General features: G+C 47.9%; 1 protein-coding gene across 1 annotated transcript in view; it reads right to left on the reverse strand.

Annotated features, from left to right (window-relative positions):
- Positions 1-20,058, reverse strand: part of LOC115081801 (oocyte zinc finger protein XlCOF6-like) — a 43,279-nt gene extending 23,221 nt beyond the window's left edge. The window contains exons 1-2 of the mRNA XM_029586173.1: positions 19,631-20,058; positions 19,009-19,135 (exon numbers count right to left, since the gene is read on the reverse strand). Of these exons, the coding sequence (XP_029442033.1) occupies positions 19,009-19,135; positions 19,631-19,654 (151 nt within the window). The 5' untranslated portion in view covers positions 19,655-20,058. The remainder of the gene's footprint in view (positions 1-19,008; positions 19,136-19,630) is intronic.
- Positions 20,059-21,291: the final 1,233 nt, after the last annotated feature.

Raw genomic sequence — 21,291 nt, forward strand, 5'->3', positions numbered from 1 at the left:
GCCGCTCCGTACAGGTTACCCCCATGTTTCTCTTAAGGGTAGTAACTGCCACTCCGTGCAGGTTACCCCCATGTTTCTCTTAAGGGTAGTAACTGCCGCTCCGTGCAGGTTACCCCCATGTTTCTCTTAAGGGTAGTAACTGCCACGCCGTGCAGGTTACCCCCATGTTTCTCTTAAGGGTAGTAACTGCCGCTCCGTGCAGGTTACTCCCATGTTTCTCTTAAGGGTAGTAACTGCCGCTCCGTGCAGGTTACCCCCATGTTTCTCTTAAGAGTAGTAACTGCCGCTCCGTGCAGGTTACCCCCATGTTTCTCTTAAGGGTAGTAACTGCTCTCCGTGCAGGTTACTCCCATGTTTCTCTTAAGGGTAGTAACTGCCGCTCCGTGCAGGTTACCCCCATGTTTCTCTTAAGGGTAGTAACTGCCGCTCCATGCAGGTTACCCCCATGTTTCTCTTAAGAGTAGTAACTGCTCTCCGTGCCAGTTTAGCTTTTTTATTTATTCCCATCCTCTACCTTTTAGGGTTCCACAGTGTTTACCCCACACCCCTTTGAAATCCTTCACAGTTTTAGTCTTCACCACTTTCTCCGGAAGGGCATTCCAGGCATCCACCACCCTCTCAGTGAAGAAATATTTCCTGACATTGGTTCTAAGTCTTCTTCCCTGGAGTTTCAAATCGTGACCCCTAGTTCTACTAAATTGTTTCCAATGGAAAAGCTTTGTTGTCGACCATGGATCATTAAAACCTTTCAAGTATCTGAACATCTGTATCATATCACCCCCTGCTCCTCCTCTCCTCCAGGATATACACATTCAGGTTCTTCAACTTCTCCTCATAAGTCATTCGATGGAGACCACCCACCATTTTGGTTGCCCTTCTCTGGACTGCCTCCATCCTGTCTCTGTCTCCCCATCAGCACCTCTGGCACACTCTTGCCTGTGTGTCTGCTGTCATCACCTCTACGCCATCTGGCTCTCTTTCACCCATCCATCATCCCCTTTGGTTTTGTTTCACACTCTACCCCCTTATTTCTGTCCCAGATTTCTCACTCTTCCTCTACTTCCCTCACCCAATTTCTCACTCACTACCAACCCCCAATTCTTCCTCTTCCCAGCCCTGTTCTCTGACACTAGTTCCATCCCCTATAAGGTCTCTCACAGTCCATCCACAGTTCTCATCCACCCTCTCTGTCACTCCCCCCTCATTCTTTCTCACTCTCTCTATTCCCTCCCACCCATGCCTCTCTCATAACTACTGTGGAACACGTAATACTGTGGAGAGAATAAAGGTGACAGAGACCCAAGTTTGCATTGCTGACTGCAGGAAAAAGGACATTCCCTCCCCTCCCTGACTTCCCCCATAGAATTCACTCCTCCCTCACCTCTCCCTAGAATTTACCTAGTCTTCTAGCCGCCCCAATTTCACCCTCTCCTCTTCTTTGCTGTTCATTCCTCTCTTCACTCTGCGCTCTCTCTTTCCTCCAGAATCTCTCTCTCTTCTGTATGAAGGAGGAGTACCTGGAGCACATGGCTGCTATCTCCCAACTTCCTTGTCTGTTTGTTTCTTCTGAGCAAAGTGAAACCATAAGAGCATAAGAAATCTCATGCTGGTTAGACCAAGGTCCATCCAGCCCTGCATTCTGCCTCCAACAGTGGCCAGCCTGGCTCACAAGCACCCATCAGATCCCCAGTAGTTGATCTATTTCTTGTATCTCACTCCCAGAGATAAGCCCTGGCTTTCCCAAGTCTACCTGCCTAATAACTGTTTATGGGACTTTTTCTTCAGGAACTTGTCCAACCCTCTTTTTTTTTTTTAACTTTTTATTTATCCATTTTCAGGCATACATTGACATTTTACAAGTCATACCATCCAGTGTTACACGATAACAACATAACCAATCAAACAGTACAGTATAGAGGAGTCAAAACTGATACATGAACTGATACTCGCACCTTTGCCCCCAGATTATCCGTTACAGATGATCAAGATCATAGTAAGTAAGATATGGGCCCCCAAATCTGACGGAACTTAAACCCCTTATGAAGTAGGGCATCTCTCAGTTTTTCTACATCCACAATACTCCTGCTCTGGGCTTTCCAATAGGTAAACTCTGTATTAGATTTCCATTTGGGTGCAATTGTGAACCTGGCTGCCAACGGCAGTTGACCCACTAAGGGCCGGTATTTCAGGGGGATCCGGGAGTCCTGCCAGATCCCCAGTAAACCCAGCTCGGGAAGAAGGTGGCTCTCAGTGTCAAGAATATTTGCCCATTTCTTTTGCCACTTCCCCCCCCAAAACCACGCAATCCTGGGACAGTGCCACCACGTGCGGATATAGGTGCCGAGATCACCACATCCCCTCCAACAATGAATGTCCTAGTCAGGGGACAAAACCTTCTAGTGCGTTGGGGTTCGGTACATTGTATGCAATAAGCGCACCCCCAGTTCAACTCTCCTGCAGCAAATAGAAAAGCTTGTGAGTAGAGGCCCGTACGTGTTTCCATGAGGACTCTTGTCGTCCAATCCTCTTTGGAACTCCTTTCTTAGGCCAACTTTAAAATGCATGTAGGGGCCTTCCACATGTTATGTGTGCTCCTAATTTTAAGCAGTTACTCAAACAAACAAAGCGTGTATCTGCCTTAAGAATTTGTCAGCTTTAATGCATGCAGGGAAGCAGATTTTAAAACATGCCGACATGAAGGACATTCCCGATTTTACCACTTAGTCCACCCGTTTGCTCAGACTATCTCGACCGCTCTGGTTCTTTATCCTTCCCCTCCCCCAAACCCAGACCCCCTCACGCTGCTGTCTAAGGTGTAAAAGAAAATTAGGTTCTTACCTTTTGCTAATTTTCGTTCCTGTAGTACCGAGGATCAGTCCAGACTCCTGGGTTTTGCCCCCCCTCTAGCAGATGGAGACAGAAGTTTATAAACAAAAAACTCCGCCTACATATAGGCTGGTGCCACCTACAGTCTGGCAGTATTACTGAATGTCAAAGTAGCAGGATAACCCGCAACAAATAACCCAAAGAACACTGAAGATTACCTCCAAACTAAGCCAAACTGAAGCTTAACTCCACCCAACTGGGTACCGAACTCGAGGCAACCAACAAACAAAAAACATATTCCAGAAACAGCACACACAGCCCACACATCCTCTTCCGGCATACAACCGCAACCGCAATACTGGGTGGGACTCTGGACTGATCCTCGGTACTACAGGAACGAAAATTAGCAAAAGGTAAGAACCTAATTTTCTTTTCCCTGTACGTACCAGGATCAGTCCAGACTCCTGGGATGTACCAGAGCTTACCTTACTGAGGGTGGGAGCCGGAGAGGCCTGCTCTAAGCACCCCTTCTCCAAACCCCGACAACCCTGGCGCCTTCACATCCAAACGATAGTGCCGGGCAAAAGTATGGACTGACTTCCAAGTGGCCGCCCTACAGATCTCCTCCGTAGGGATATGTTGGCATTCCGCCCAGGATGCAGCCTGGGCGCGAGTAGAGTGGGCTTTCAGCCCCACCGGTAATGGTCTCCCCGCCAACAAATATGCAGAGCGAATGGTTTCCTTCAACCAACGAGCAATTGTAGTCTTGGAGGCCGCTTTACCTCGCCTGGGACCACCATAGAGGACGAACAGATGATCGGAGACTCTGAACACATTAGTGATCTCCAAATAGTGCAACAAGGCGCGCCGAACATCCAGCTTCCGCAGGTCCCTAGCCAAGGGATCCGAAGACTGCACCTGACCAAATGATGGCAACTCCACCGTCTGATTGACGTGAAAGGACGAGACCACCTTTGGTAAAAAAGACGGCACAGTACGCAAGGAGACTCCTGAATCCGAAATCCTCAGAAAAGGTTCCCGACAAGACAGAGCCTGCAGCTCAGAAATCCGCCTCGCCGATGCCATGGCCACCAAAAATACTACCTTGAGCGTCAAGTCCTTAAGAGTGACGTGCCGCAGAGGCTCAAACGGTGCCTTACACAGCGCCTTAAGAACCACATTCAAATTCCAAGACGGACACGGAGGACGAAACGGAGGGCGTAACTGTTTTGCCCCCCGAAGGAAACGCACCACATCCGGATGCTGTGCTACCGAAACTCTGTGCACCCGCCCTCGCAAAGATCCTAGCGCTGCCACTTGCACCCGCAAAGAACTACAGGACAGGCCCTTAGCCAACCCATCCTGGAGAAACAGCAGAATATCCGGGATAGTCGCCCGGGTAGGTGCTGTGCCGCTACGCACACACCAAGTCTCAAACAGTCGCCACACGCGCACGTACGCCAGAGACGTAGATTTCTTTCGGGACTGCAACAGCGTGGATACCACGGAAGCCGCGTATTTCTTTCGGGACTGCAACAGCGTGGATACCACGGAAGCCGCGTACCCTTTAGAGCTCAACCGCTGCCTCTCAAAAGCCATGCCGCTAGACAAAAGCGATGCACCAGGTCGAAACAAACGGGCCCCTGATGTAGGAGATCCGGCAGAAACGGAAACCGAAGTGGCCCCTCGACCGCCAGATTCACCAGATCCGCGAACCAGGGCCTCCTTGGCCATTCTGGAGCCACCACGATCACCTCCGCCGGATGCTGCTCTATGCGACGCAGCACCCGTCCGATAAGCGGCCACGGAGGAAACACGTAGAGCAACACATCCCTCGGCCACTGAACTACCAGTGCATCCACTCCTTCCGCCAACGTCTCCCGTCGACGAGAGAAGAATCGAGGAGCCTTTGCATTGCGGAACATGGCCATCAAGTCTACCGCCGGTGTGCCCCACCGATCGCAAATGAGCCTGAAGGCGTCCTCCGCGAGCTCCCACTCCCCGGGATCTAACCAATGCCGACTGAGAAAATCCGCCTGGACGTTTTCCACCCCGGCTATGTGGGAAGCCGCGATACTGCTCAAATGGGCCTCCGCCCATACCATCAACAACCGAGCTTCTGCCGCTACCGGCTGACTCCGGGTTCCCCCCTGCCGATTGATATAAGCCACCGTGGTCGCATTGTCCGACAGAATCCTGACCGAACGCCCGCGGAGAAGCGGGAGGAACCTCACCAGAGCTAATCGCACCGCTCGAGTTTCCAACCGATTGATGGACCACGACGCCTCCCGAGCCGACCATGTTCCCTGAACCGCTTGACCGAGACAGACTGCTCCCCAACCGAGCAGACTGGCATCCGTGGTAACCACCGTCCACGACAGAGTTTCCAACGAAACCCCGCGACTCAAGTTTTCCTGGCAGAGCCACCACGGCAAGCTGTCTCTGGCGTCCTGGGTCAATGGCAGGCTGAGGAAAAATTCCTCCGAGACCGGGCTCCAGCGGGAGAGCAACGCGGACTGCAAGGGACGCATATGCGCAAACGCCCATGGAACTAACTCTAGCGTGGAATTCATAGAGCCCAAGACCTGCAGATAGTCCCAGACCACTGGGACCGGTTTGCGCAACAACCTGCGAATTTGCCCCTGTAGTTTGAGGATACGCTCTTGCGTTAGGGCCACCGTGCCTTGACACGTGTTGAACACCGCCCCCAAATACTCCAGGGATTGCGACGGCACCAGATGACTCTTGGCCAGGTTGACCACCCAGCCCAGGGAGCGTAACAGGTGAAGCACCCGCTGAATCGCCAGCTGACAAAGAGTCCTTGACTTGGCCCGAATCAGCCAATCGTCCAAGTATGGATGCACCAACAGCCCCTCCTGGCGGAGTCTCGCCGCCACCACCACCATAATCTTGGTGAACGTGCGCGGGGCAGTTGCGAGGCCAAATGGCAACGCTTGAAACTGGTAATGTTGCCCCAGTACCGCAAACCGGAGAAACCGTTGGTGCTCCCGTCGAATCCCAATGTGCAGGTACGCCTCTGTGAGGTCCAGAGAGGCCATAAATTCTCCTTTTCTGACCGACGCGATCACGGACCGCAAAGTTTCCATGCGAAAACGCGGAACCCTTAGGCACTTGTTGACACTCTTCAAGTCGAGAATGGGACGAAAAGTCCCCTCCTTCTTGGGTACCACGAAATAAATGGAATACCGGCCCTGTCGGAGTTCGCCGGTCGGCACCGGAACGACGGCCCCGAGGTCGCGCAAGCGCGCCAGAGTCTCCCGCACCGCCCGGCGCTTTTCTGAAAACCCGCAAGGGGACACCAGAAAACTCGGCGCCGGACGGCGCGAAAAATCTAACGCGTAGCCGTGTTTTATCACCTCTAGGACCCACTGATCCGACGTAATCTTGGTCCATTCCTCGTAAAACCGGCTTAACCTGCCTCCAACCGGGGGAACCGAGGAACGGACCGGCCTCACTTCATTGTGCTGGCTTACTGCCCTGCACAGCCGGACTGGCCCCCGGACGGCCGAATCGACGCCCACGAAAGGACTGCGAGTACGATTGTTGGCGGGCCGCACCGTGACGGAACGAAGAGTTCGATCCTCGCGCTGCACGAGTTCTACGGCCCCCACGAAACCGCGGCCGAGCGGCTGGAGCACCCCGGAAGCGGTATCTATCCTCCGGTAAACGGTGCGCTTTATTCTCCCCCAAGGATTCCAGGATATCCTCCAACTCCTTACCAAAGAGCAACTTCCCCTTAAAGGGAAGAGAGCCTAACCTAGCCTTGGAGGTACCATCCGCCGCCCAATGGCAAAGCCACAACAGTCGCCGCGCCGCTACCGCAGAGACCATGGTCCGTGCCGAAGTGCGCAGGAGATCATAAAAGGCGTCCGCACTATACGCGATGACCGCCTCCAATCGACTCGCCTGTCTCGCCTCATCCGTCGATAGAGACTCATTCGCCAACAGCTGCTGTGCCCAGCGTAAACCGGCTCGCAACGAAAAATTACTACAAACCGCGGCCCGGATACCCAACGCCGAGACCTCAAAAATACGCTTCAGTTGAACCTCTAACTTCCTATCCTGTATATCTTTGAGAGCCGTACCTCCCGTTACCGGGATGGTGGTCTTTTTGGTAACCGCCGCCACCGCCGAATCAAGTTTTGGCAGGCGCAAAAGTTCCAACACGTCCTCCGGCAGTGGATATAACTTATCCATAGCCTTAGCTACCTTGAGTCCCAAATCCGGAGTATCCCACTCCTTTAACATCAAATCCGATGCCGAGAAATGTAGTGGAAACGCCGACGAGGGACCCCTGAGGCCCAAGACAACCGGATCCGTCTGACCCAGACGAGATTCTACCTGGGGAAGTGGGATTCCCAGTTCCCCCAGGATTTCCGGGATGAGGGGCCCTAGCTCATCCCTATGGAACAACCGAACTACCTTCGGATCGTCCCCATCCGCAGCGTGCAGTGTCCCTGCATCCTTAGGCTCCGGCTCTTCATCCCCCTCAACCCCCCTCGGGGGCTGGGATGGACAGTCCAGATCCTCCTCCGGATCCGCCAGCGCCTCCGACTCTGACGAGGAGAGCGAAGGCCCCTCCGCCCCCCTGGAACGAAGAGGCCTTGGCCTGGGCCGGGGCCTAGACAGCCCCCCTCCCCCCGTGCTGGATTTTGGGGCCTTGACCGCTGGCGCTCCGCTCTCAGAAGCGGGGACCCCCGGACCTCTCTTCCGAGCCAGGCGGCGTGCTTTAAACGCCTTATGCATAAGTAACACGAACCGCGAGTTAAAGGAGGAGTCCGATGACCCCGCCTCCTCTTCCCCATCCTCGGGGGAATCATCCCCAGGAGACCTGGACCCTAACGGCCCTTCTTCGCTTCCAGACACCCTCTGGGGGGACAAACGCGGCGGGTCCCGCACCGGTGCGCTGGTCTGCCGGCCCGCGCTAACTTGTGCTGCCCGCGCTGAGAAAATGGCCGCCGTTCCCGCCGAAAACGCTGGCAAAATGGCCGCCGTCCCTGACGAACTCGCAGCCGTCCGCTCCGGGAACGCTGCTACCTCGCGGTCCTGCCTACCCCGCCGAGACGCCGAAGGCACCGCCGACCCTCCTTCTCCGCCGCCCACGCACGCGGAACAAAGACTGTCGCGCGACAGCCTCCCTGCCGCGGACCCGCAGGCCCGACACGAAGCCTGCCGAGGCATGTGCAAAAAAAAACGCCGCAGAGATCGGAGAAAAAAGCAAGAAAGACAGAATTTTCCTCCCCGGATCGCCGAGCCCCCAGCCGCGAGGTACAAGCACACCACACACACACACCAAAACAAAATCCAACAACAAAATTTTTTTTTTTTTTTTTTTTTTTATATGCTGCTTACCTCGGATCCGGATCCGGCTGGGGGGAGTGAGCCGGGACCCCCGGTATCACCCCCAGCCCTGTCAAGCCGGTACGTGGGGCTCCCCCACTCCTCGGCGGCCTCTACCAGGAGGAACGGTCCCCTCAGGACCCTACCTTCCCCTGGGAGGCGGGGATTGGGACCAGCAGGCAAGCCTCTGCGGTCCCTTCCCAGAGCACAAACAAAAAACACCTACCGTCCTACCACAAAAGTCCTATTCTTTTTTTTTTTTTTTTTTTTTACAACACCTAATAAACTAGGCCCTCAACAGACTGTAGGATTTTGCACCCTCTCCACCTGCTAGGAGACAGAAGAATACTGCCAGACTGTAGGTGGCACCAGCCTATATGTAGGCGGAGTTTTTTGTTTATAAACTTCTGTCTCCATCTGCTAGAGGGGGGGCAAAACCCAGGAGTCTGGACTGATCCTGGTACGTACAGGGAAAAAGTGATTTCTGAAGACTTCTACCTCGTCGGGAGCAATAGTAAATGTATGCAGATAGTAAGCCTCCGCACGCTGGGGCCTCCAGTTTTAAAATACGGATTTGCACGCATAACTGTTAGCCTCGCTCTGGAACGCCCTTTTCTGCCCCCCTTATTTTTTTAGCCAAGAATATGCATAAATTCTTGTAAGTAGTGGCTTTCAAAATCTGAAGCATATATGGGCCTTTTAACATGAGCAATGCTTTTAAAATTGACGCCCATGTTAGCTGCCAATCAACTGTGGCAGGTTAAGGATAAGCTGCAGCCACTCTGCCTGCTGATACCTATCAGTGAGAGAGAGAGGATTGTAGCTGCTCTCCTCCCACCCCCAGAATTTACTGCCCTGTAGGTCCTGAGCGGCCTGTAGTACTGAGATCTGAGGGTCCATTGGGTTCACTTCATGTAGAGATGTGCCATGGGAGTGACGTGTATATTTGACTCCATGAGACCCAACAAACTCGGAGTGTCCCAAGGTTTCATTTGTTGACTCATCTGTATCTGCTCCACTGCAGACAGCAGGGTAATAGCCTTTTATTGCAGAAGGAAGGTTTTTGCCTGAGTCATGTCTAGTATAGTTCCAATAAACTCCAATTGAGGTGAAGGACACAAATGAGATTTGGGTTAGATAACAATGAACCAGAGTAACTCTAAAACCAGGATGGTCATATGCATTGATTCCTTGGCTCCTGCCTGAAATACGATCTTGACTAGCCAATCTTCCATATAGGGATATATTTGCACCTCCAGTTTGCACAAATGCACTACCACCACGGCCAAGCATTTGGTGAAGAGATGTGGGTGGGGCAGATGGTAGCCTAAACAGCAGAACATAATACTGGAGATAACAGTCTCTCACAACAAATCTGAGATATTTCCTGTGACCAGAGAAAATCTCTGTAGGTGTAAGCATCTTTTAGATTTAGAGATCATAGCTAGTTCCCTTTTTGAAGAAAGAGGATTAAGGTGCCATAGGGGCATATCATAGACCAGTTAACAATATTCCTATATCCAATCACCCCTTACTATCTCGTTTTATTAAGGGGTTAACTCACCTTCATCCTCCGATCTCTAAGCCTCCAGTGCCGTGGAACCTCAACATAGTTCTGGAACAGCTCATGCTTTCCCCATTTGAACCCATGGACTAGGCACACATTAAATACCTCACATGGAAGGTGGTATTCCTGGTTGCAGTAACATCAGCATGACGAGTCAGTGAATTACAAGCATTGGTCCATTACTCTCCATATTTACAGTTTCATCACCAAAAAGTGGTTCTCCGAACTCACCCATCCTTCTAACCAAAAGTGGTTTCTCAATTTCATCTCAATCAAAACATAGAACTACCCATCTTTTTCCCTAAACCTCATGCAAATGATAGGGAAAAATTACTGCATACACTAGATTGCAAAAGAGCCTTGGCATACTACAAAGAGAGAACAAACTCGGACTCCCGGGTTTCTCAACTCTTTGTCTCTTTCGACCCGAAGGCACCTGGACTACCAGTGGTTAAACGCACCATCTCCAGCTGGATAGCACAGTGCATCAAGTTCTGCTACGACAAACAAAACCTAAAGCTACATTCTATTCCCAAAGCTCACCAAGTTAGAGCAGTGGTGCTATTGGCCACGCTACTGGCAGCGAAAACAGCTCTCACCTTATCGCCGCCAGTGAAGTTTCCGCGGTGTCCACCCTGACGACGCCCCGAATCCTCCTCTTCCAGTCCCGTCTCTGCCCCGAGCTAGCTATCGCACGCGAAAAGGGATAGAAAATAACCCCCTTAGTCTCTAATGCCTCCACAACTGCCGCTGCAACTTCCACATGCCGACAATGGATCGCTGAGATGAGCCGCCATCTTCTCGCTCACCGGTTTGACTTTTTCTTTCTCCCGACATTGCGGTTTAGAGGCCATAAATGTGCAGATTCCCTCCAGCAAATTAGTGATACAGCTATAGAAAGGTCTATCGAGCAGGACTGAACAATTCCTTGTTTAAATGTTAAAGTATACTGTTGTAAAAATGAAAAAAATAAGAGGTGGGGATCCAGAGCAGTGCAGGAAAAGCAAGTTTGCTTACCGTAAACGGTGTTTCTGTAGATAGCAGGATGAATTAGCCATGCTGACATGGGATCTGTCAATCAGGTCCGGGAGGCGGAGCTTTACAAAGCAGAGATTTAGATTTTAGCTCTCTGCGGCTGCGTGTGGGTTCCCGTGCAGGAAAGTAACAGATTCTCCTCAGTCTGTGATTAAGCTGTAGTGTAGTCGAAGAGACGGCGACTGCGAGGGAGGAGGGTGGGTCAGCATGGCTAATTCATCCTGCTATCTACGGAAACACCGTTTACAGTGAGCAAACTTGCTTTTTCCCATTGATAGCAGGGCTGAATTAGCCATGCTGTCATGGGAGTCCCAAGCTCCCGAGCAGGTTGTTTATGATATATATATATATATATATATATATGTGTGTGTTTGTACGTGATCATTAAAAGTGTGGCAGTCACCGTGAACAAGAGGATAGAGATTGCAGGATTGCTTGCCCTATCTTCGCATCAGTGGCTGCTTGTTGATCAAGGCAATAGCGAGATGTGAAGGTATGGAGCGATGACCATGTAGCTGCCTTACAAATGTCTATGGGTTGTACATGTTTAAGATGTGCCAAGGAGGCCGCCACTGCTCTAACTTGGTGAGCTTTGGGAATAGAATGTAGCTTTAGGTTTTGTTTGTCGTAGCAGAACTTGATGCACTGTGCTATCCAGCTGGAGATGGTGCGTTTAGCCACTGGTAGTCCAGGTGCCTTCGGGTCGAAAGAGACAAAGAGTTGAGAAACCCGGGAGTCCGAGTTTGTTCTCTCTTTGTAGTATGCCAAGGCTCTTTTGCAATCTAGTGTATGCAGTAATTTTTCCCTATCATTTGCATGAGGTTTAGGGAAAAAGATGGGTAGTTCTATGTTTTGATTGAGATGAAATTGAGAAACCACTTTTGGTAGGAAGGATGGGTGAGTTCGGAGAACCACTTTTTGGTGATGAAACTGTAAATATGGAGAGTAATGGACCAATGCTTGTAATTCACTGACTCGTCATGCTGATGTTACTGCAACCAGGAATACCACCTTCCATGTGAGGTATTTAATGTGTGCCTAGTCCATGGGTTCAAATGGGGAAAGCATGAGCTGTTCCAGAACTATGTTGAGGTTCCACGGAACTGGAGGCTTAGAGATCGGAGGATGAAGGTGAGTTAACCCCTTAATAAAATGAGATAGTAAGGGGTGATTGGATATAGGAATATTGTTAACTGGTCTATGATATGCCCCTATGGCACTGAGATGAACTCTAATCATGATGTTGCAAGACCAGCTACGTATAGTGTATGAAGATAATCCATGAGTAGCTCAGGTGAGCAGTCCAATGGTGGTACGCCTTTGGAAGTGCACCAGGTAGAGTAGCGTTTCTATTTGTAGCTATAATTTTTCCTCGTTGAGAGTTTCCTGGATTCTAACAAGATGAAATGTGCCAAAGTGGAAACTCCCTGTTCTGTTAAAAGGAGCCTCTCAATCTCCACACTGTCAAGTGGAGAGATGAGTGTAGTGGGTGTAGGAGGGTCCTTTGATCTTGGCAGAGAAGATCTGGACGATTCGGTAACTGAATTGAGTCCGTGATGGACAGTCGGAGAAGGAAACTGTACCACGGTTGCCTCGGCCAGGCCAGGGCTATGAGTATCAGTTGAGCTTTGTCTGTTATGCACTTTTGAATTGTCCTTGTTATGAGTGATATGGGAGGAAAGGCATACATGAGGCCTGTCGTCCACGGAATGAGGAAGGCGTCCTGAGCGATCCTGAATTGGCTTGGTCTTATCGAGCAGAATTTGGGAACTTGAGCGTTGATCTCCATTGCAAAGAGATCTATCATAGGCGTCCCCCATTGTATGAAGATGTCTTGGGCTACATCCGAATTGAGTGCCCATTCGTGAGGATGAAAAATGTGGGTTAGCCTGTCCGCTCTTGTATTTGCCACTCCTGGTAGGTAAGTTGCTTGCAGATGTATGTGCTTACATGTAAACCGTTGCGACTGTATTTAACTTAGCAACGGTATAGAAAAGTTTTTAAATAAATAAATGCATGCAATTTCGGTGAGCATGTTCGAAGATCGTCAAGGTCTCCTTGCAAAGGGACAATGAACCGGACCCTCCTTGTTTGTTGATGTAAAACATCGCTACTTGATTGTCCATGTAGATCATGACCCTGCGACCTTTCAGGTAGTCCTGAAACACTTGTAGTGCATTTCGAATCGCTCCAAGTTCTAATAAATTTATCTGTAACATCTGCTCGGAGATTGTCCATAACCCTTGTGTTTCGTAAATCTCGAGATGTGCTCCCCATCTCTTGCGAGACGCATCTGTGGTTAAGACTGCATTGTGAGGAGGGGAACTGAATAATGCTCCCTTGGACAGGGTGGAGTCCAGGAGCCACCATGTTATGTCCAGTCTCATTTCGGTGGTCAATGATAACTTCTGTGTCAACGGTTGTGAGTGTTGTTTCCATTGACGTTTTAGTCCCCATTGCAGGCGTCTCATGTGTAGCCTGGTATTGGGAACCGTGAAAATAGCCGCTGCCATGTGGCCTAGGACTACTAGAACTTGTCTCGCCGAAGGTCTGTGAGTATGGTTCAACACCTGGAGAAGATGACGCAATTGTGTTATTCTCTCAGTTGGGAGGTATGCCCTGTTGCGAGTGGTGTCCAGGCATGCTCCTATAAACTGTAATGTTTGTGTTGGCTGTAGATGTGATTTTTGGAAATTGATCACTAGTCCCAACTCCACTGTATCACTCGGAGTCGAGGCAATTATCAGCCAATCGTCCAGATATGGAAATATGGTTATACCCTGTTGTCTGAGATGAGCCACCACCAAAGCCATACATTTGGTGAAAACCCTGGGTGCAACCGATAGTCCAAAGGGAAGAACTTTATACTGGTAGTGTTGATGCTTGTTGCGGAAGCACAGGTATCGCCAAGAGGATGGATGGATTGGAATATGTGTGTAAGCATCCTTTAGATCGATGGAACACATCCAGTTGTTGGGTTGAATCAGAGGTAGGATCAATTTCAACGATACCATCTTGAATTTCTCTTTGGTTAGGAATTTGTTCAATTCTCTCAGGTCTAGTATGGGACGAAGGCCACCCAACTTTTTGGGTAAGAGGAAGTATGGGGAATAAAACCTCGCCTGTTGGGTTTTCGGGAAAATCCGTCGAATGGCCTGTTGCTTGCGAAGCAAAGCAATTTCCTCCCCAGTTGTGGTTGGAAACTCTGAATCTTTAGAGTGGAAAGGTGAGGTAGCATGGGTTTTGTGGCAAATTGGAGTTGGTACCCATGTCGTACTATCTCTAAAACCCATTGATCGGATGTTATTCTTTCCCAGGCTGTCAGGCAAGAATGGATTCTGCCAGGTGGTGCTTGGTGTTGTGGTGGTGGCTGGGGTACTAAAAAGATGGTGTTGATTTTACTGCAGCAGCTGGTTGTTGTGCCTGCTGTCTTTGGTTAGTGCTTTGCCCCTACGTTGGTTCGGGGTATGCTGTTGCTGCGTAGAACGCTGGTAAGATGGATACAGCTGTGTACGAAAGGACTGGTAAGACCTGTAAGGTCTACGGGCATATGATTGTCGACGAGTGGATCCGACATAACGACGTGTGGTCGAGTAGTGAGGTTGTGATGTGAGAGGCTGAACTGTTAGAGCTTCCTCTTTCAATTTGCCCACTGTGTCCTGAAAACGCTCTCCGAATAGGTTGTCTCCCATACACGGGAGGTTCGCCAGTTTCTCGTGCAAATCTTCCCGTATCGTGCTAGAACGTAACCATGCTATTCTACAGGCTGCAATGGCTGTTGCAGATGCCCCGGAAGATGTTTCGAATCCCTCAATTATCGAGCGCAGAAGGTGTCGAGAGCACTCTTCCATATCGTGAAGCAGCAGTGGTATCTGATCTGCCATCGAGGAAAGCATACCTTTTGTGGCTTGTATGCATTCATATAGGTATTGTACCATGTAGAATGGATGGTGCATAATGCGGGCATTCAAGATGGAGTTGTGGTACATCTTCCTGCCAAACTCATCTAAATATCTGTTATCCTTGCCTGGTGGATATGAGGTGTGCGACTTTGTTTTCTTGAATCTTTGTATCGCAGACTCTACCACAAGTGAAGCATGCGGTAATTGTGGCATAGAGTAAGGCGATGATTTCCGCATACGAAATTTTATATCCATTTTCCTTGAGACCGCTGACAGAGAGTAAGGTGTTTCCCATGATTTCTTTAAGACTGTGTGTAGGAGTTCTTGTGGTGGAAGAGATGTTGGTTCTCCTGGAGTATCGAAAATATTTAGGAGACCAAGGGTCTCTGATCTAGGGTCTGTCTCCTTTTGGACCTCTAGGTGTAATATGGTACCCAATTTTTCCAAAGATTTGGGGTACGCGAGGTCCTCTGGAGGGGATTACGGTTCCTGCGGTTGTTCCTGTGGGTCTGATGGGAACCCGGTAGATGATGATGGGGAGGTCTATGTAGACGGGGAATCGATAGGTGTATCTTGGTTTCGAATTGGTGAAACTGGTCGTTTTGTTATTGGGGATGCCGGAGGCCCCACCGAGTGTTCCTTAGAAGTATGAGTATTATGTTCTGGGGAACTCATAGAGAGATCGTTAGACATCTTAAAGGATGATTGAAGAGTTTCATAAAACCCTGCTAATGACTGTGATAACTGCAAAAATGCCTCTTTTGTGAGAGGAGGCATTGTTGGACGAACAGATGATTTTGGTAAGTCACATGTTTTAAGGTGCCTCATAGGTACTTGAGGTAAAGTACTTGGCACGTCATATTCTGTCCCCCGAAGAGTCATATTCTGTCAATCCCGAAGAGCAGGAACATAAGAACATAAGAAAATGCCATACTGGGTCAGATCAAGGGTCCATCAAGCCCAGCATCCTGTTTCCAACAGTGGCCAATCCAGGCAAGTACCCAAAAACTAAGTCTAGTCCATATTACCATTGCTAATGGCAGTGGCTATTCTCTAAGTGAGAGCGGTTTGATGTTACAGCTGGAGAGGTGGAACGAGACACTTCTGAAGAGTCATGTCGTCGTTTTAACCCATGTTTTATTGACTTGTCTCCAGCTTTTTGTGGTGTATCCTGCGACACCGTCAGGCTTCGCGATGCTATGCAGTCTTGTATATTATACATCAATGTCTTCTGCGCCGTGTGCGCCAATGTCTCCGGCACCATTTGCGCAGATTTTGACATGCGCAGATCTCGATTTGTGCGCATCTGTTTTCTGTCTGCTGTCCTCATGGAATTATCTGAGGTAGGAGAAGCATCAGAGGAAGTGACCTGTATTATCTCTCTATGAGATAAGGTTCTTGCACCTTGTGCGTGCGACGACGTAGAAGTAGAAGGGTTTACTTGCCATGTTTCACTCGCCCTCGTAGCTTTCCTATGGCGCGAGTGATGTGTATGTCTATTATGACGGTGTGACGAGGATCCTGTGTGGTCCTTATGTGGAGACGGCGATCGTTTTCTATGTTTTGTTGTCAATCCCGAAGAGCAGGAACATAAGAACATAAGAAAATGCCATACTGGGTCAGATCAAGGGTCCATCAAGCCCAGCATCCTGTTTCCAACAGTGGCCAATCCAGGCAAGTACCCAAAAACTAAGTCTAGTCCATATTACCATTGCTAATGGCAGTGGCTATTCTCTAAGTGAGAGCGGTTTGATGTTACAGCTGGAGAGGTGGAACGAGACACTTCTGAAGAGTCATGTCGTCGTTTTAACCCATGTTTTATTGACTTGTCTCCAGCTTTTTGTGGTGTATCCTGCGACACCGTCAGGCTTCGCGATGCTATGCAGTCTTGTATATTATACATCAATGTCTTCTGCGCCGTGTGCGCCAATGTCTCCGGCACCATTTGCGCAGATTTTGACATGCGCAGATCTCGATTTGTGCGCATCTGTTTTCGGCGTCATGTCTGCAGTGCCGTTGATTCCAGCACCATGCGCACATCCGGCGCCGTGCGTCGCTGTATGCGCAGACTTCTTCGGCACCATGCGCACAGATGTCTTCAGCTCCATATGCGCAGAAGTCTTGTGCGCCGATGATGTCTTGGGCACAGAAGCTGTATGCGCCGACAGTGATTTAGGCGCAGAAGGCATCTTGGGTGCATAAGTTTTAGGCGCCAGAATTTTAGGCACCGTTGTTTCCAGCGCCGGTAGTTCTGGCATTGTCGGTTCATTTGAATCCGATGGCCAATGCCTTCGCGGCAAGTCCTTACCTCCCAGCCTGGAGGAGTTAGGATCCCACGAAGATGCCCGTTTCTGTGTCGGAGGCATTATTTTCGAAGGACCAGGCGACGAATGAGCCTCCAATGGTTGCGATAGGCTGAAAAGTTCCCTCATTCGATAGGCCCGTTGTTTCTGGGCCCTCAGTGACATTCGGGCACAGAACTGACAGGCTTGGAGAGTGTGATCTGGCCCTAGACATCGGTAACATCGGTCATGGCCATCCGAGACAGACATTACCTTGCCGCAAGTGCGGGGTTTAAACCCCGATTTCTTAGACATTTTAGAAAAATAAGAAAAAACGCTGAGGAGAAGTCAGCTCCGTGTGCAATCCCGCTCGCGGAAAAAACAGACTGAGGAGAATCTGTTACTTTCCTGTGCGGGAACACACGCGCAGCCGCAGAGACCAAAAATCTAATCTCTGCTTTGACAAGCTCTGCCTCCCGGGCCTGAGTGACAGATCTCATGACAGCATGGCTAATTCAGCCCTGCTATCAACGGGAAACATGTCCTACACCTCCATCGCATCATGTGAACTCCCATGTTGTTCTTTAAAATAGTTTCCATGATTTTTCCAAGCATTGAAGTCAGACTCACTGGTCGATAGTTTCCCCTTTCAACCAGGCAAAGCTCTCTTCTCACCAACAGCTCTATTGGCAACATTTAACATCTATCTAACCCCTATATGCAAATTATTAGCTGTCCTTGGTACTATCTATCATCTTTATGCAGACAATATTCTGTTTTTTTGTGCCACTACAATCATCTTGGGTTGCAGCATTTCAGCTTATATTGCTATGTTTAACAACTCTAAAGACATGGTTACATCATAATAGACTAGCTTGAAATGTCGACAAGAATCAAATATTGATCCTTGAAAGTATATCTTCTCAAGATCGGCCATCTGACTTTGTATCTGAGGGTATTCAGATCCCCATACTATCCCAAGTAAAGAGCCTTGGAGTTTTTAATCGATTCAGGTCTTTCGATGTGACAAAATACCAATGCTGTTGCAAAGACTACATTTTTCAAATTCTGCTTATTGGGTCATTTAAAACATTGCTTGGAAATCAAGAGTTTCATATAGCATTATAAGTGTAATTATTTACTAGCATTGACTATTGTAATGCTTTATATCTTGGCATACCTAGTTCAACCCCTTTGGCTTTTGAGTTGACGGGACACATTACAAGTTAAAACTTATTTGCAGATCACAATGCTCATCCTAAGGCCTTCTTTTTATATGGTTTTAACAAATTATCAATCCAGATTGTACATCAAAGGCTAATTTAAACAAGTAGGTCTTTAACATTTTTCAGAAGCTCCTAATACCCAATGATAATCTTAATTCAGTTGGCACTGAGTTCCATAAAGCTGAGCTGGCAATTGAAAAAGCATGATCCCTAGTTTCTGATAGTCTTGCTGATTTCTCTGATGGGATAACAAGTTATTTAGCCTGCAAAGAATGCAGCAAACGAGATAGAATGTAAATTTTCAACAGGGCGCTAATCCGCAGAGATTTGGGGTTATCAAGCATTTGATACATTGTCATAGCTACCTTTTATTTAACCCACCAGATTCTGGGAAGCCAATGCAGTTTAAAGAAAATTGATGTTATATATTGCCCTTTTTTTTAATTTTTATGTAAACTGGTATAAAAATTGGTATACAGAGTGTTTTAAATGAACAAGCACACACACCTCCAGTGCTAATCAACTCATCCATCTCTCTCTCACGTATATCACACACTCAATCTCTTATCCCTTACTTCCCCATCCTCTATTTTTGATTCCCTTCCTCCCAGGTAATTTCCATTCTCACCTCCACCAGTTGATCCCCCCCATTATGCTCACCTCACTGCTATATGTGTCCATCTGACAGGATGCAAAATGATCACTTCAGCACTCGCTCATTTTCTCATCAAATCACACCAGGAGACATATGTGGAAATGTCTTTCATTATATGTGACAGATCTGAGAAAAATGTAAAATTATACCTTACCCAGTGAGCTGAGAATCTGATAATTCTCCTTCATTACATTCTTATAAAGCTCTTTCTGTTGTTCTTCTAAATCCTCCCACTCCTCCTGGGAGAAATAGACAGCGATGTCCTCAAAGGTTACTGGGACCTGAAACACAAACCCTTCCACATTCAGCACCTTCTGCATCACATATATCAGGAGAGTTCAAAGCACTGGGACTAAACAGAGCTGGGGGAAAATTTTCTGGGTGCATGTAATTTATTTATTTGATCTTAAGCTCTGCAAATCCTTATTTAATCATTCAATATGGATACAAAAAAACATGAACAAAAGCAAATACAAATTAAACCACAATATGAAAACAAAACATTAAAAGCATGAATATCAAAATATAATAAATAATTCACAGTCGCATAACTGACTCAGAGCAGGATTGTAGCAACTGGAAACCAACTGCACACAGAACCTGGACCATAAAATCTCAGTTTGTGGGACTCCTGATCTCTCACCTCACACTCAGGAGGTGCGCCAGGTCTGCTCGGGGTCCTATTAAAATCAGGGCTCACTTTGCAGTGTCCCAGTTTAAAAACATTGCAGCAGTGTTTATAAACAAAGGGCAGGAAGCTGGGTGCAATCTCCTACCTGAGCAGAAGCTCCCGCAGGCATTTTCCTCTCTGCTTTTGTTGCTTTTAGGATGAGAAATGAATACGGGACTTAATCTCAGACTGGGGAAAAGGTGAATGTCTCCTAAGTGCTGGAGAAGGGAGGGAGGAAGTGAGAACTGCAGGCAGGTGGGAAAGTCTCGTTTCTCTCTTTGTTTGTCTGATATCATCAGACTGTGCCCTCAGTGTGAAGCTTTACAGGCAGCCCCTCTGGTGATGTCATCAGTCTGTGCCCTCAGTGTGAAGCTTCGCAAGCAGCCCCTCTAGTGATGTCATCAGTCTGTGCCTGACAGGAAGAGCATCTGTCCTGTGCTGCACGAAAAGAGTAACAAACGCTGTTACGATTTTATAACCTGGGACAGTGCAGAGTGAGGCTTGCCTTTAATAGGACTTTGCGCAAACGAGGCTGCAGAACAGACATTTTGGGCCGTCCAGGAATCCCACAAAGTGGAGTTTTGTGTTCCAAGTTCTGGTTGCATCTGTTTTCCTTTCCAATTGCAATAATCATCTGGTACTGTGTGTTATGTGACTCTCCCCTTGCCCTGCTTAGCTTCAACGTTGTGGAATCTCTTGATGAATGTCAAACAGAAGGTGCTGTTTCTGGTTTGTGTTTCAAGTCCCGGTAACGTTTGAGAACTTCACTGTCTATGTCTGCTAGGAGGGGTGAGAGAATTTAGAACAGGGTAGGAAATGCTGGTCCTCAAGTGCTGCAAGCCAGTAGGGTTTTCTAGATATTTCTGAATATTCATGAGATGCATTTACAAGCAGCATTTCTATTATGTGCAAATTCATTTCACATGTATTCATTGTAGATATCTTGAAAACCCGAATGGCATGTGACGCTTGAGTTTCCGAGAAGCTTAATATCCCTTCTTATATGGCAGTGATGACTTAAGGCAGTACATCATAAAGTGGGCTAAAGGGCAAAGCATAGAAAAGCTGTAAACATAAATTAGATTAAACCAGTAGTTGTATACTTCTGAAAAGTCCGTTGGCTTGCATAAGTAAGGGGTAGCTCATGACTAATAATAATTACTAATGACTAGCTATGTGAAATATGTTACAAGTAGATCATGATGTATGTATAAGTTGCATTATGTATGAATGTTGCTATAGAGATAAGACCTCAGTTTTGGCAGAAGATCTGAATTAACAGAAATTTCTGTGGCCAATAAGTTCAATCATTGGTCTTATAATCTCTAAATTTTATTTTAATAAAATCTCTTTAATTTATCACAACTTTTTATTTAAATTTTTTTTGCTATAAAATTAATATTATTTAACAATGGCACTGAGTAATTAATTTTAATTAAGCTGATTGAACGCTGTTATCTGATTGTTAATGAGATAAATTAAGCTTTATGTTACCTTTGTTTAAAGAATTACTTATATGAACTAACGAATCTCAAAAGAGGAAACAATATTGCTTTTGTGAACTAGCAAATCTCAAGAGAGGAAGCGATATTGCTTTTTTTTAGCTTCTGGGAAAAATTAAGTAGCTGTTCTTTCACTCCGTCAACCTGATGACTGTCTGATGTTTAGAATTGTCCCAATGAAGTAACAATGTCAATATTCTGACAGCTTAATGATGTTAAATTTGATTGTCTCATTACATATATTTCTTCTCTCCATCGATGTTCT

This window comes from Rhinatrema bivittatum, unplaced genomic scaffold (assembly GCF_901001135.1).
Source record: "Rhinatrema bivittatum unplaced genomic scaffold, aRhiBiv1.1, whole genome shotgun sequence".
NCBI lineage: Eukaryota > Metazoa > Chordata > Amphibia > Gymnophiona > Rhinatrematidae > Rhinatrema > Rhinatrema bivittatum.